Source organism: Contarinia nasturtii, unplaced genomic scaffold, assembly GCF_009176525.2.
Source record: "Contarinia nasturtii isolate CC-2019 unplaced genomic scaffold, AAFC_CNas_1.1 Cnas_scaffold_2678, whole genome shotgun sequence".
Lineage (NCBI taxonomy): Eukaryota > Metazoa > Arthropoda > Insecta > Diptera > Cecidomyiidae > Contarinia > Contarinia nasturtii.
The window spans coordinates 942,095-955,820 of record NW_022199997.1 but is presented as its reverse complement, the minus strand read 5'-3'; the positions used below and the strand labels follow the sequence as shown (position 1 = coordinate 955,820).

General features: G+C 34.4%; 1 protein-coding gene across 7 annotated transcripts in view; it reads right to left on the bottom strand.

Moving 5' to 3' along the window:
• LOC116348920 (protein winged eye) overlaps positions 1–13,726 on the bottom strand; it is a 76,835-nt gene that overhangs the window by 2,537 nt on the left and 60,572 nt on the right. For 2 of the 7 annotated variants that reach the window (XM_031780130.1, XM_031780137.1), the window contains 11 exons: positions 13,475–13,597; positions 8,006–8,170; positions 5,209–5,313; positions 4,486–4,697; positions 3,853–4,402; positions 1,705–3,788; positions 1,414–1,642; positions 1,005–1,167; positions 504–930; positions 261–437; positions 26–187 (listed from right to left, as the gene is read on the bottom strand). In XM_031780130.1, coding sequence (XP_031635990.1) covers positions 26–187; positions 261–437; positions 504–930; positions 1,005–1,167; positions 1,414–1,642; positions 1,705–3,788; positions 3,853–4,402; positions 4,486–4,697; positions 5,209–5,313; positions 8,006–8,170; positions 13,475–13,597 — 4,397 coding nt within the window. The remainder of the gene's footprint in view (positions 1–25; positions 188–260; positions 438–503; positions 931–1,004; positions 1,168–1,413; positions 1,643–1,704; positions 3,789–3,852; positions 4,403–4,485; positions 4,698–5,208; positions 5,314–8,005; positions 8,171–13,474; positions 13,598–13,726) is intronic. The other 5 variants (XM_031780134.1, XM_031780131.1, XM_031780132.1 and 2 more) reach the window with 5 other exon arrangements.

Below are 13,726 nucleotides of genomic sequence, written 5' to 3'. Positions count from 1 at the left end.
TTAGTTTAAATGCAATGCTATTTACGGGATAAAGAAGATCTGGAGCGCCGGTTGTCTCTTCGGGATGATAGTACCATTTGACCTTTACCACCCGATTGTTTGAATTCGTCTCCCATAGGGATTCAATTTGTCCAATATATGGCCTATCTGGCCGTCCAGTCGATAGGAATACAGCACTATCGCCAACCTGATGAATAATATCACCACAGAATATTATTGTATTGAATTGTAAAATTTAAATTGAAATTTATCATACGCACCGAAATTGTTTCTTTGCCACGTTGAATTGATTTATAAAAGACTTTTTTATTGCGTGCACCCTTTCCTGTGGTTCGTTTATATCCTTTGCCCGACCATGCCCACAATTGACGGGCCGGTAAAAATGCAGCAATTTTACTATGCTTTTCGTTTGATGTGCTTTTTCCTTTGCCAGGATTCTGTAATTTAAATCGAACATGTCAAACAATATCCAGTTAATGTAAAAATCTTCATAAAATACATACGTAGCTTGATCCGGAGCTATCTTCAGTGAGTGACGATACGACGTCCTCGTCGAGTGGCCACTCGATTTTGTTGAGTTTGATATTAACCGATTTGGTTAGTGTACTTTTGGCCACTTGGATATTTTTCGGTTCTCCCGATTTTTCAATTACCTTTGGAATTTCGTGTGAATCACCACTGTCCACATCACATTGCTCATCGTCTTCGATTGATTTTTCTTCGATCAATGATTCTTTGAAATTGGTCATCGCATTCAATTCGCGATGATGATGTTTCTTGTGCTTTCTTCGCTTTTTATGTTTGCGATGTTTGCACAATTCATCGCCGCACTTATGCTTATGTTTGTGCTTATGTTTTGCATTTGGATCATCGGTCGATGACAATTGTCGAAGTTTATCTTTTCGCAATTTTTTAAGCCGTCGACGTTCCCTACGCGTAAATACAATTGATTAATTTACTTTTCTTTCGCTAGCGGAAAAAATATTTGCATTGAAATTACTCACTTGTATGCTTCTTTTTCCTCTCGCGTTTGGGGATGTTCATTGGATTCATGACACAAACTGAAGACATTCGCACTCGTTGACGGTTGATTTGGGTCTGTAAGTTCGACATTTGCTTTTGGCTTATTACGTTTTCCTAACGATTGTAATGGATTTGGGTCGTATTCTACGCATTTGAATGTTGTATGTAGAAAAGGCAATAGAACGGAAAAGAAAACAAACGAAAAGAAAAAAAAACAAACAAACAAACAAATGCAAATTGAAACAAATCCAAAGGAAAAAACCGAAGAACTTAATCTACTTAAATCATTTCTTATACATAATTAATCAAGTCAACTAAAGAAAGAGTTTGTTTTTTTTTTCGAACAAAAGAGAAGATAGCCAAATCTGAAGTTGTTTTCTTTTCTCTTACCAACAACAGGATAATCATTAGTCAAAAAGCGAATATCCTCGATCGCGATGCGACCACTGTCTCCATCATCAAATTCAACGACAGCAAACTTTGGATCCGGTTCATATTCGGGTGACGATGAAATAGCCACTGTTCCTGGATAAAGGCAGCGATACTGTTGACTCCAGTATGCACACAATCGTGTGCCGGGTGGCACTTCTGCCGCCGATGTCGGTGCCATTTCGATAATCTATGTGAAAATAGGAAGTCATTAGAATTTTGAATTCGGTAAAGTATTTTAATTCGAATTACCGCATCTCTTAATATATCTTCACGTGACATAATATGCGCCTTGTTGCCACGTTCACCATCCAAAGTAACACCATATAGATCTGGCGGACGAATTGCTGTCAAGTAGCCAGCATAAAAGAGTCCACCCATAGCAGTAAGTACCCGTTGCTTTTTACCATCAGTCAAACCATCCAAAGTCTCGTCGGTTACCAAGCACCGATGCTTATGTTCTGATACTCTTCGTTGATGGTGCTTTCGTTCTTTGCCAATTTTAATTTTTTTATTATGTTTTGACAGTGCGGATGGCTTCAATTTAACTGTACCCTCACTGATTGCACTGCTCAAATGATTCTTATTGCGATTTTCATCGGAGAAACTTCCAAATAGTTTTACTTCTGGATGCGGGCCCAAATCATCAAAATCATATATTTCTTGTTTAATTTTTGCCGCATTCCGTTTCAAACTGGCCGACATATCTGAATTAATGCTGCCATCATCGGTGGCCGATGGGCTACTTTCAAATTTACTGTCATTTATTCGTTTTTTCGATTCAAAAATGTAGCCAACTAGACTTTTGCTCTTTTTTGCTTGGTATTCGATTGGATTACATACGATAGGTAATTTACGTTTCGACGATGTTGACGAACAAGACTCGGTGTCACTGTAAATTTTTCCATTTGATGGAAATTCAACGACATTACTTTGATTGCATTCAATGGACGTGGATGACGATAGAATCGATGGTGAAAATGTTGGCATCGAGGTGAAGGACAATTTTGACGATGAACTCGAACTTTTTGATGATGATGGCGTCGATTCACGTTGGAATCGATCTTTACTGTTGATTGCATCCAATTTTCGTTCTTCTTCTTTTACTTTTCGCTTAATTTCGGCCAATTGATGTCTCATTTCGGATTTCATTGCGCCATACACCTCTTCGGGTGTCGGAAATTTCATTTTACAACAACATGGTTCATTCAACAAACTCTTTCGACAATCACATTTCATGTACTTTTCCTTGATACGATCAAATGTTTCTCGAAAATCTTTTTCGACGGCATCTTCCGTTGATGAGATTCCATTTGAACCGTCACTACTATTTCGTTTCTTTTCCTTGCGTTCCTTCTTCTTTGCCTTTTTAATGGCATGTTTTTCTTTATGTTTTTTACTACGTTTCGGTTCCGAACCGTCCGACGAAGATGATCGCTTGCGCTCCAATCGATGTTCGTTGCTAACCACTTCTTCTTGAAAATGTTGTTCGGCCAATGCGCACAACAAATTCAAACCGCCCAATTGATCGTTGGCTGGAACATAGGTGGTTTTATGCTGTGGCGTTTGAGATGATGCAATATGCTCTTCGTATATTATTGGTGGCCGGTTTTCATATTGTTCAATGCTGGCACGTCGTGTCTCTTCGATTGCATTTGAACGCGGTGGACTGTACGATGGTGGTTCATACACATTTGGCGAAATTTGTGAACGATCTATTGGTTCTTGTTTGATGAATGGTCGCTTTTCGAATGCTTCAATGCTATTTGATAGCAATTCCAAACCACTGATATCGGGACCCATTGACTTGGTCGGAGTCGATTTCTCTTGTTGAATGGGTGACGTTGCAAATGTAGCACTTGAATTGATTGACAAATCGGTCGGTTGTGGCGTTTCTGGACGAACATTTGATAATGACGTAACCACATCACTTTCTGGCGTTTGTTGATTAAAAGATCGTTCATCTTCGATCATATTTGTGGATGATACAGCCATTTCAAAACTACATTCAGTCGATTTATTACTATCCCCAGAGATGGTACAACTTAAACTCATGCCGCTGGTTGAGCTATGTATCAAATCGCTTGTGCAGCTTGTACTTTGCGGCGAAGTATTTTGTGGTGGTGAATGAATCGATGAACTATCTGAAATGTTATTTGTCATGCTATGGCACAGATCGGCACATGATGTTGATGTTGGTACAGCCACACTCATATCGTCGGTCATTGAATTTGAATTCACTATAATATTCGATGCATACGCTGAATCATCGGCACCGTTTGTATTGTCATCTTCACTCATTACTGGTGTATCCGTTTGCATTGTTGCATCTTGAACTGTTTATCAAATGAAAGAAACCAATTAACATTTTATTATTTTATTTTCATCTGCAAAACAAACCTTCGGGTAAACTGCTGACTCCCGATGAATCCAAATTGTCATCGCATCTTGAATACGTTTCTGAAATTGGTGTTAAACAAGACATTGTCGAGATGGTTACATCTGGTGGCGTTAAAATATGTGGCATCGGTTGTGACTGTAATGTTCTGCAGTCCAATGTGTTTAGTAATGGTATGGCTGCCGGAATCGTTGGATTACTTCCATTGTTTGGAAGCGTTTGCGTTGCACCAACTGAAGTGTTGTGCGGTGTAAGTTGAATTAAGTTTCCATGTAAACCATGCGCTTGATAATAATTGCCCAGTTGTGTTGCAATCTCTGGAGTAACATCATTTGTTTGAGTGGCTGTTATCGTTGCCGTTTGTATCGGTGCCGATTTTTGTTCAAACGGAGCCAATGTTGGAACACCCGAATGCATCGAATCTTCAATTTTAATCAATGTCGGTGCAGGCTGTATTGGCATTGGAATTGTTGGATTATGACTCGATTTACGCTTATTCGTATTATCGTTCGATGCCACTGCTACTAATCGAGTGCTGTGTGTTTGTGTATGCTAAATGGTACAGTAAAATTTAATATAATTTCATTTACCATGTAAGAATATCACATTAATGCATTTTAGAGCGAATAATATACCTGATGCAATGTTGTACCGGCCGATAGATAATCGGATGCGCTAAATAGTAGCGGAGCCAATGGTGGTGGTTGTTGTATTGATGGTGCGGCCGTAATTGGTGGCATTATCAAATGTGGGGTCGACTGAATTGTTGTTTGTGGCTGAGTATATGTGGTGGGCCACACAACGGCTTGTTGAAACGGTTCTGATGGATAAGATATAAGAAGTTTATCTAGTCCCATTAAAAGACCACCACAACATTTTGCCGAAGAAGTAGAAGAAAAACAAACATTTAGCCAATTCAAAATTAAAAGCCAATGCATTGTTGTGATTGTGTAAATAAAATTGGACAAAGGATGAAGCATTTGCGTGTTTTAGGTGTGTTTGTATGTGTGTGTTTGTGTTTCGTGTATTATGTATCAAGCCAATTAAATGTGTGAGAATTTTGGAATAGTTTCAATTTGGATTTTAAACCGCAGCCAAGTATCGGAAAATAAAAAAAAAGAAACAAAAAAAAATAAAATAAATGTGATTAATTTTATATCCATTTTTAAAGTGTTCGTGTCAAAATAACCAAAAACCAATTAAAGCATTTTAAATGTAAAGTTAATTATTAATTACTCGTAGAAAATTGAACATAAAGTAAAAAAAGAGGTGTTTAATCGTTATAAGTTTACTGATTTTCTTCTATTTGTTATTATAGATAAGATTAATTGGTTTTCGATTATAGAAAATAAACATACCTATCGATGTCGCTGCTGTTGGGAAAAATAGAAATTGTCCACTGTTTGGATCACGAAGCAGTTGAAATGGCACATGTGGCAGCATTGATTCCACCGGCACCGGAGCTAAAATTCCATAGAAAATTGCATTACATTAATTGCGTCAACAGACTCTAAAAATTAAACGCTTTAAAATAGTTCCAATTCTGAAACTTTTCAACCTCCTCCCAAAATTAAAATTACTTTTTAAGATGAGATTTTAATGGTATTACATTTAAACGTCGTTCCCTATCACAATGACAGCAATTTTAGTAAAATTGGCCAAGTGGCATCAAGATTGATAGATCACAACATTAACGTATATGATTAGATTCTTGTAAAGAATGTGTACGAGAAAGAGAGAAGTAAAAATAGCGACTCATCATTTTGCAGTCTATTGTCGTTTTTTGAAGTATTGAACACAAGGAGAATATTAAATTACCGAAGAGAGAATGAATGCAAAATGCGCGTAGAACGTTTACGAAATGTATAGAATTGATAGTGCGTGCAACAAATTCAACCCACGCCAGTACAAACTCAAATGGGGTGAACTCATCGCATTTAGTGATTGCAATCAAGTATAAAGCACAGTTATACACTATAACAAATTTTACGAAGGGAGAAATCCCTTCTCGCCATCGATTCATTATCAAAAAATGTGCCACTCTCTATCGTGCACATTTGTTCCAATATTCCATAATTCTTTTGCCGTTTGCCGTTCACAATTTTCATCGCCCTCGTCTATTTGTATGTTATTTACATTTCTACTTTATATCAGCCCCTAAAACGATGATTTTAATAATAATTCATGGCAAAAGTTTCATTTATTTATACATTTGTATAGAATCACTGTCGTTTCGTTGAATCAAAACAAAGGAAATTTTAGCTATATTTTGAAGAAAGTGGCTATATTTTGAAGAATCTAAATTCTATTTCGTTTTGAATGTAAGTTTTAATTTGAACATTGTGTTCTTCAAAAATATGAAAATTGAAAACTTTTACGAAAACTTTTCAACAATATCCGAATCAACTCAAAAAATACAATGTTCATTAAACAATGATTTCAAATCAAATAATTGTCAATATCAAATTTAGTTTATAATATACTAAATATTTATGGTACATATTTAGCTTAATTTGTATCAATAATTTCACAAATTTTTCAAAATCGACCACTTTTTAACGTGAAAAAAAGAATTTTCAAATGTGCATTTGAACAATTTTGGAGCGTTTGTATGAATTCCATCTCCGATTGGTGGTTTTGAGCTCAACTGCACGTCCATTGGCCGCTACAGACATAGGCGGAATATAGGAGTGTTCTCTATTACCATGTTCCCGCCCCTTACGCGTTTTCTCCTCATGCTGTGTATGCTACACGCATTGGTTTTATTTTTATTTCGTGTATTTTATAGTTGAATCGTAAATTTATTCACATTTGCTGATTTATGTGTAGTATTTCATTGCAATCAACTTTTCGTTCAACATTCAATGTGTGTTATGTGTATTGCATGCGTCAAAAAAAATTATTATTAAGTGTTATTCTTCAAAAGACGAAGCTAATCCTTTGCGTTTTGAGCATATATTCAATTTTTGTGGTCATATAATATAAGTGATTAATATTGAGTTTACTCAAATGAATTAATACACACGTATACAATAACAATATTAAAAGAGAAATAAAGAAAAAAAAATGATTATTTCTAATTAAAATGAATTTAAAACGGTTTTGTTGAGTCATACAGTTATTTTTGGTACGGCACATTTTATAGGCATATTTTAATGATGATAATAAAAGTTTTATGATCCGTGCCAATCGAGATAGAGAGTGCGAGAGAGAGCGAAGATGAACTTTGTTCATTATGACCGATAACTGAGCAACCAAAAGTTAGTGCACTTTGTCGGCGTGTCACATGATGCTATCTTTTACATATCGTCATATACACATTTCGGAAAGTACTTAAAAGTATATGCATTAGCATAGTATATCTCATTCGTATAATTTACTGGGTGCTGTATTTGTGTAAATAATTTATAAAGTTTTAGTGTTTATTTTCCGTTTGTCATTCGCATATTTCGTTCTTATAGCAATGGTATGATGAAAGTAAGAGTGAAAAAAATACTCAATTTATGCATTTCCCTCGGAATATTTCAAGTGAAACGGGAAACAATGACGGCATTAATGGCTTCATTTTGATTATAAAGCTAATGAACATGCTTCTGAAATGAGCAAGTTTTTATTCTTCTTCAAACTAATAATCACTCGAGATTTGTTTCAATCAATTTATTTCTAACACATTGTTTTCATACACATACTAAATCACTTCATATTTATGCCGAATTGAAATGTTCTAATAATAAACGTCTTTGTTTGATTCACTTATTAGTGAAATGTCGCTATTAAAATAATAATTCTCTCATTCTAGCTTTTAAAATGTACTAAAGATGTCTCAAATATGATTTCATAAATACATGCACTGTTATTTCAAATACACATGGATTTTGATCTATAAATAGGCTACAATCAAAACCGAATCAATTGATACAGTCACAATGTGGGATTGAAATGTGATGATGAATGCATGCAAAACAAATGTATACAATGCGATTAGACGAGAAGAACATTCGATATGTTCATTTATGATTCGTCCTTGAGACTTTTGATCATATAAAACTGCACAGCAATTAGCAATCATCCAATAAGGAGATTATCTACTTGAATCATATTTCAAGTTATTAAAAAAAGATTTATAAATATGTTTTTTTTTTGTAATAAACGTACCTGGATATTGCCATAACGTAGGCGGAGTTCTGACCGTGTTTTGTACATTCGATACACCCATAGAAACGGCAGCAGCGGTTGCAACATCTGAAGAAAAGGGAATCATGGTTGAATTTGTACCTGTGTAAAACATGTTTTGTTGAGTAAATGCTGATGTTGCGCCTCCTTTTATTTGATTGTTGTTTGCATTTATTTGGCGATTGTTAATTATGAGCCGGTTTTTTTTTTGGATGCAAGAGTGTGTTTGTGATTTTGACCGAAAGTGACCACAAACATATAAAAATTTAGCAACGAAACAAACAAAATATGTGCGGCAATGTGTACAATTGGCACATGTGGAAGATGCACGATCGGAGGTGATTTTTGAGTGTATGTATTGTGGTCGATGTTATTGTTTAGTCGAGCGTTCATGCGCAAAAGCCAACGTAAGGTAACGTGAATCGTACACACAAATTGCGTTAGCGTGAGTATATGTGTGTGTGTGTGTTTCATTTGGATCGAAAATTCGATTAAAGATAATTACACGTTTTCATTTGAAATTGTTGCACCGAGTGCGTGTTAAAGCACATAAACACCAACATCACCATCACATCCCATTTAAATTGGAAATGGTTTTTAATTGCATTTCCATCGTTAATGTTCCGGTTAAATTTTCCAATGCCCCGAAATTTATCAGCAGGTTTTTGTTTGTTGTTTTTTTTTTTATTTCGCCGTTAGGTGGTTTTATGACGATTAGTCGACATTCGATTTTTCGTAACGGCACCGAAACAACAAAAATGTTTAAAAATCATAAAAAGAAAAAGAACGAAAAAAAATAACAAAAAAAGAAATTATTGAAAGGTAACAAGTAGCTGTGATGCTTAATAAATGAAACGCCAATTAAAATTAAAACACTTTATGTTCAAATCGACCAGAAATCATAATAATTTTGCAACGAGTGATTTAATTTTTCAAATTATTCGATGTACATTTTCCACTTTCCCTTTTCGCTTTGTGCTCATTTAGCCATGTTATGTCGGATTTGTAATAGTGCTTTTTTCGACATTTTTGCCTCTTCATTAACTATTCATAATTCAATCTATGTATGTACAAAGTTTGCATATATCAAATTTATCTACAGAATTGTATACAAAATACGAATCAAATGGTATATGGCAAGCTGCATGGTTTTTTTATAATTCAAAAATTTACGAAAAATTTGGCATTACATCAAAATAGATAAAGCATGCAATGTTTAATATTTAAGCATTTGGATATTTTGGTTTGAATTTTTCATTTCATAGTAATAACTAAATGATATGGATAAATGAATTCTGCCACATCTACTTAAGCTTAATATCAACACACTTAGCCGCGGTCGATCACAATAATGAACGCTTTTAAATTCAAACCGGGGGTTAAAAAAATCTCGTCAAGTTAGAGACAGTAACATGCAAAATGTCATTTATTGTCAGTCAATGCCCAGAATGAGAATGTTTTCCACTGCATTTCGTAGAAACCTTTCGACGTTTTTTCGATTCTCAATTTAAATACTATATATCGACTAGTCGATGATAGTTAATTTGGAAAGCGGCTACGTTTAGTAGAATTTTTAATTATTACGTTGAAAATGTATGCGACATTTGACTTGTGTCACGATTCATTTATTTCAAATATTGATAAATCTATTCGAGTGTTAAAATAGAACACATTCAACCGCACTTTTATAAAAATTCAAACCTTTTCCAAATGTCAGTCCATGAATGTCGGTGACATTCGGCAGTGCCGACAATAAATCTTAAAATTCCATTGAAAAAGTAAAGCGCTCATTTTTTTTCTTCAAAGCTCAAAAGTGTGGAAACGTTAATGAACGACGTAAAAACGCCATTATCAGTAAATATTTAATTGAAGCTAATTTATTTGCTTGTTTTTCCTCATATTATTATTTAATATTTATTCATATGGCCGGGAAGTTTGTAGGCTGTTGTTCTCAATAACAACATGAAATTTATTCTACATATCCATATTTGTTTGAACTATGCGCGCGCGAATGAGCGAGATAGAAAGTGCTACATCCATATTCATCAGGCACGAAGCATTTAATTAGTATTTGATATTTGGCATAAGAATATCACCCAGTTTGATACATGAAATCCAAACGACGGTTAACCATATTCTTATTCAAATCCCGTTGTGCAAATAATGAACAGACATGCGATATGAATAAATGGATGGAATATAATTGTACAATGAAAAATTGCATCTAAATATTGTAGATAATCCAGAAACGCATCAATGTATTACAAGCGCATAAAAAGTGTTTATTAAAAATGCATTATTAATTAATTGTTCTACTTTTTTTTTTTGTATAGTTATGTGCAAATGAATTGATTACGGCGTCTGAATGAGTTCGAAGTGTCTCACATCACGGTAATGCAATAATTCGTAGATCATTATTTAGTCATGGTTACTCGCCTTCATTGGAATTTTGTACATTTCAGGCGTGGTACTATCAAAAATTACCAATTCATTCGATTTATTTATTGTTTTTTTTTTTTTCGGAAGAGAGATAGAGAATGAAAAAAAACCGGTATTTTCCGAAGGGAAAGTGTGGCAATGCACGCTATTGCGTTTTTAAATTGCAATTAATCTTTTGTGAACACAATATCACGACAACAATGAGCATAGCAAACGAAGCAATGGCAATTTTGAAAATGTATCTAATGCATTTCAAGGCAAAAGCGAGCGAAAAAAAACGTCGTGAAAAAAGTTTAAGATTTTCAATGTGATAAAACTGCTGCGCACAACATGGCTACAGAGGAGAGCCTGAAATTGGCAGCAAATGACTCAAAAATAGAAAATGTAATCAATCAACTAACGAGCATACATAACACACACACACTCGCGAAGTATCGGTCCGAATGAGCAAGAGAAAAGAATTACACATACATAAAAGAACGAGAGATAAAAGTATGCTGCCAATAAATCGTATTGAAAAGAAGTCTAAACAAGAAAAATGACTTTGATTTTTTTTTATTTGGCTCTGCACATTTGCTTTGCAATTTATGAGGACGTACGCCTGTAAAATTAAGATTAGATGGAAAGCATAGGATGTATTTGGCACGCGAACTCAATGAAATGAACATGTAAGAAGAGTGATAATTACGAAAACGAAATGGAATGAGCACTAAATTTAGCATTTATCATTCTTTCATGACGAACGTGAATTTATGCAGTGTAAATGCATTTCGAGCACATCACAAATTGGACACTTCTTTCGCATTTAAATTCGATGGCAATGCGCATATGTCACAGCATTATTTGAATCAATCAATTTCAAAATCGAATCGCTGCAATTGAATTTGAATGTCGATGTTTTAAATAGACTAGCAACATTTCGATAAATTATGAGCTTCGACATTTTATTATTCGTTCCAACAAAGTAGCGTGTTTTTCGTTCGTAACGAGCGAATTTAAAATCCCTAATAAAAGTGGAAAATAATAAAATTGAGACAAAATAAAATTACGGAGCAATGTGTAACACCTTATAACGTAAATATTTACGAAAGCGATTATGGTGTATTAACTTTTGAGTTTGTGTGTGTACGAAATGTGTTTGAAGTGAATGTGTATAGTATTATGTACCATGTGTATGAGGTCGTTATTATCTGCGGTTTCGTTATTCCTTCCGCCATACGTGCTTATCGCAAACCGTCATACACATGCACGAAAAAAAAGAGATGAACACGTCGTCGTCATCATCGTCGTCGTCGTCGTTAGCATCAACATAATCATCATTGACGGTGATGACGGTATGCAGTTATAGTGTTAAGTATCAAATTTAATCATTAGCCTGGTTTTCGAAAATGTAGAAGGCTACTTCGCATTTGCCTTTTGATAACGAAACAATCTCAGAAGCTCAGAACTTTTGCCACTCACTTACTGAAATATGACTTTACTCTAATTGAAACTTAAATCCTGTTTTCTTTATAGTGTAATTGTAGCGAGTTCGCGACTTTAGATTTATAATTTGGGTCTCTCTCTCTCCATCTTTCTTTCTCTTTCCATCTTTCTTCTTCTTTATTTCTCTCATTCCAAATGTTTTTTATTAACAACTGATTACCATACAGTATAATTTTATTTGTTCATCATTATATAACTGTTTCAATCGGGCCTATATGTGTATGTGTGTGCGTTGAGTGTGAACAGTGAACACAAGCCAAAACATGCGAAAACACAGCATAGAGAGTTGAATATTTTTCAGGAACATTTATTTTCCAGAGCGATGCTCAAAAAGGAGAAGGCGAAAAAGAGAGAAAATATTCCATCAAAAAAAAGGCTCAAACGATTCAGTAAAAAAAGGAATGAAAAACAAGTTTATCCATTGCTCATAATGGTATGAGGTATAAACCGAAAGCATTAAAAATGCATACACATGCTCATACTGACTATATTCCTGTTGTAACGCACATGACGAATACAAAGCAAAGAAAGGAGCAACAAAAAAGCAACAACAACGATAATGATAAAACCTTTTTTGATGATGATTTTTTGGACACCACACAAAGTATAGCTGAATGTGATAAGTAATGTTTACACATTATATGCACTGAATGCTGATAATATGTCTGCTGTACATAGGTGGATTCTTTTGAAATGCTGCTTACAAAAGTACACATACAGCGGTTATATCGTTTCTGAGTAGGATGTTATGAATTAAATGCGCCAGCTATTATTTGAATATCTCCTATTTCTTTGTATTTTGGCAAAAAGTTATTTCGAAAATATATTTTCTAGTGCTATAGCACACGAAAAAGGAAAAAAAACAACTGAGAAGATGACCCAAGCCACAAATGCCAAATGAATGTGGCAAGAGCATCAGGACAATTTGAAACGTAAACAAAATTCCCATTTAGATTGAGTTACAGCTGCTGGTTTTTTTGGGATTTTAATAATTAGGTAGTACCATACACGGAGCAAATATAATCCGACTCACTTTGTTTTGTACAAAAGATTTTGATTAGTATATAAGTGTTATGTTTTCCACATATGGTGGACACACAAAAACAATGGTGAGGTCAGTTTTTTTTTCGTTTTTTTTTTCTTTTTATTTGTCATTTTTAAGGCAATAATCACGTTCATTTTACAAAAACTAATTATTACATATATGAGATTAAGTAGAATGAAATTTGCGCTTGACCATGCATTAAATGGAAGAAACCTGAAGAGGCTATTATGTTCTATGCGAACAAAAACTTTTCAATTGAAAAACATAGTTGTGTAAAAAAAAAATTGGTAGAATTTTTGTGAGAGACGAAACCAAAAATGTACATCCGAATTAATGAGAAATTCTAAATTAAATTGTATTTTGAAACTACTATGTGCTTCCAATCTGATTTATTTCCAGTGTTTTTATCAAAGGAGTCGTGATTTTTTATCAGTTATTACTATCGGTTTTCTTTCGTTGATGAGAAAAGAACAAAAGCTTACCCAAATCAGTGGCAATGCCTATATTGCCGAATCGATTGATGTCTTTCGTTTGATGTTGCTGTTGTTGTTGAGCGTGCTCTTGGAGGCGCTGACGTGCCACAGCTATTCCAACCGGAATTGCACCTTTTGAAAAGAGAATCAAGATAAATCAGGAAAAACGTATAAAACAAGTGTCAGCTACGTGTAACTGTTTTTATGACTTTTGTAAACGAATTTAATCTGTTTTTTTTTTCTGTTCCTTTTCATTTCCAA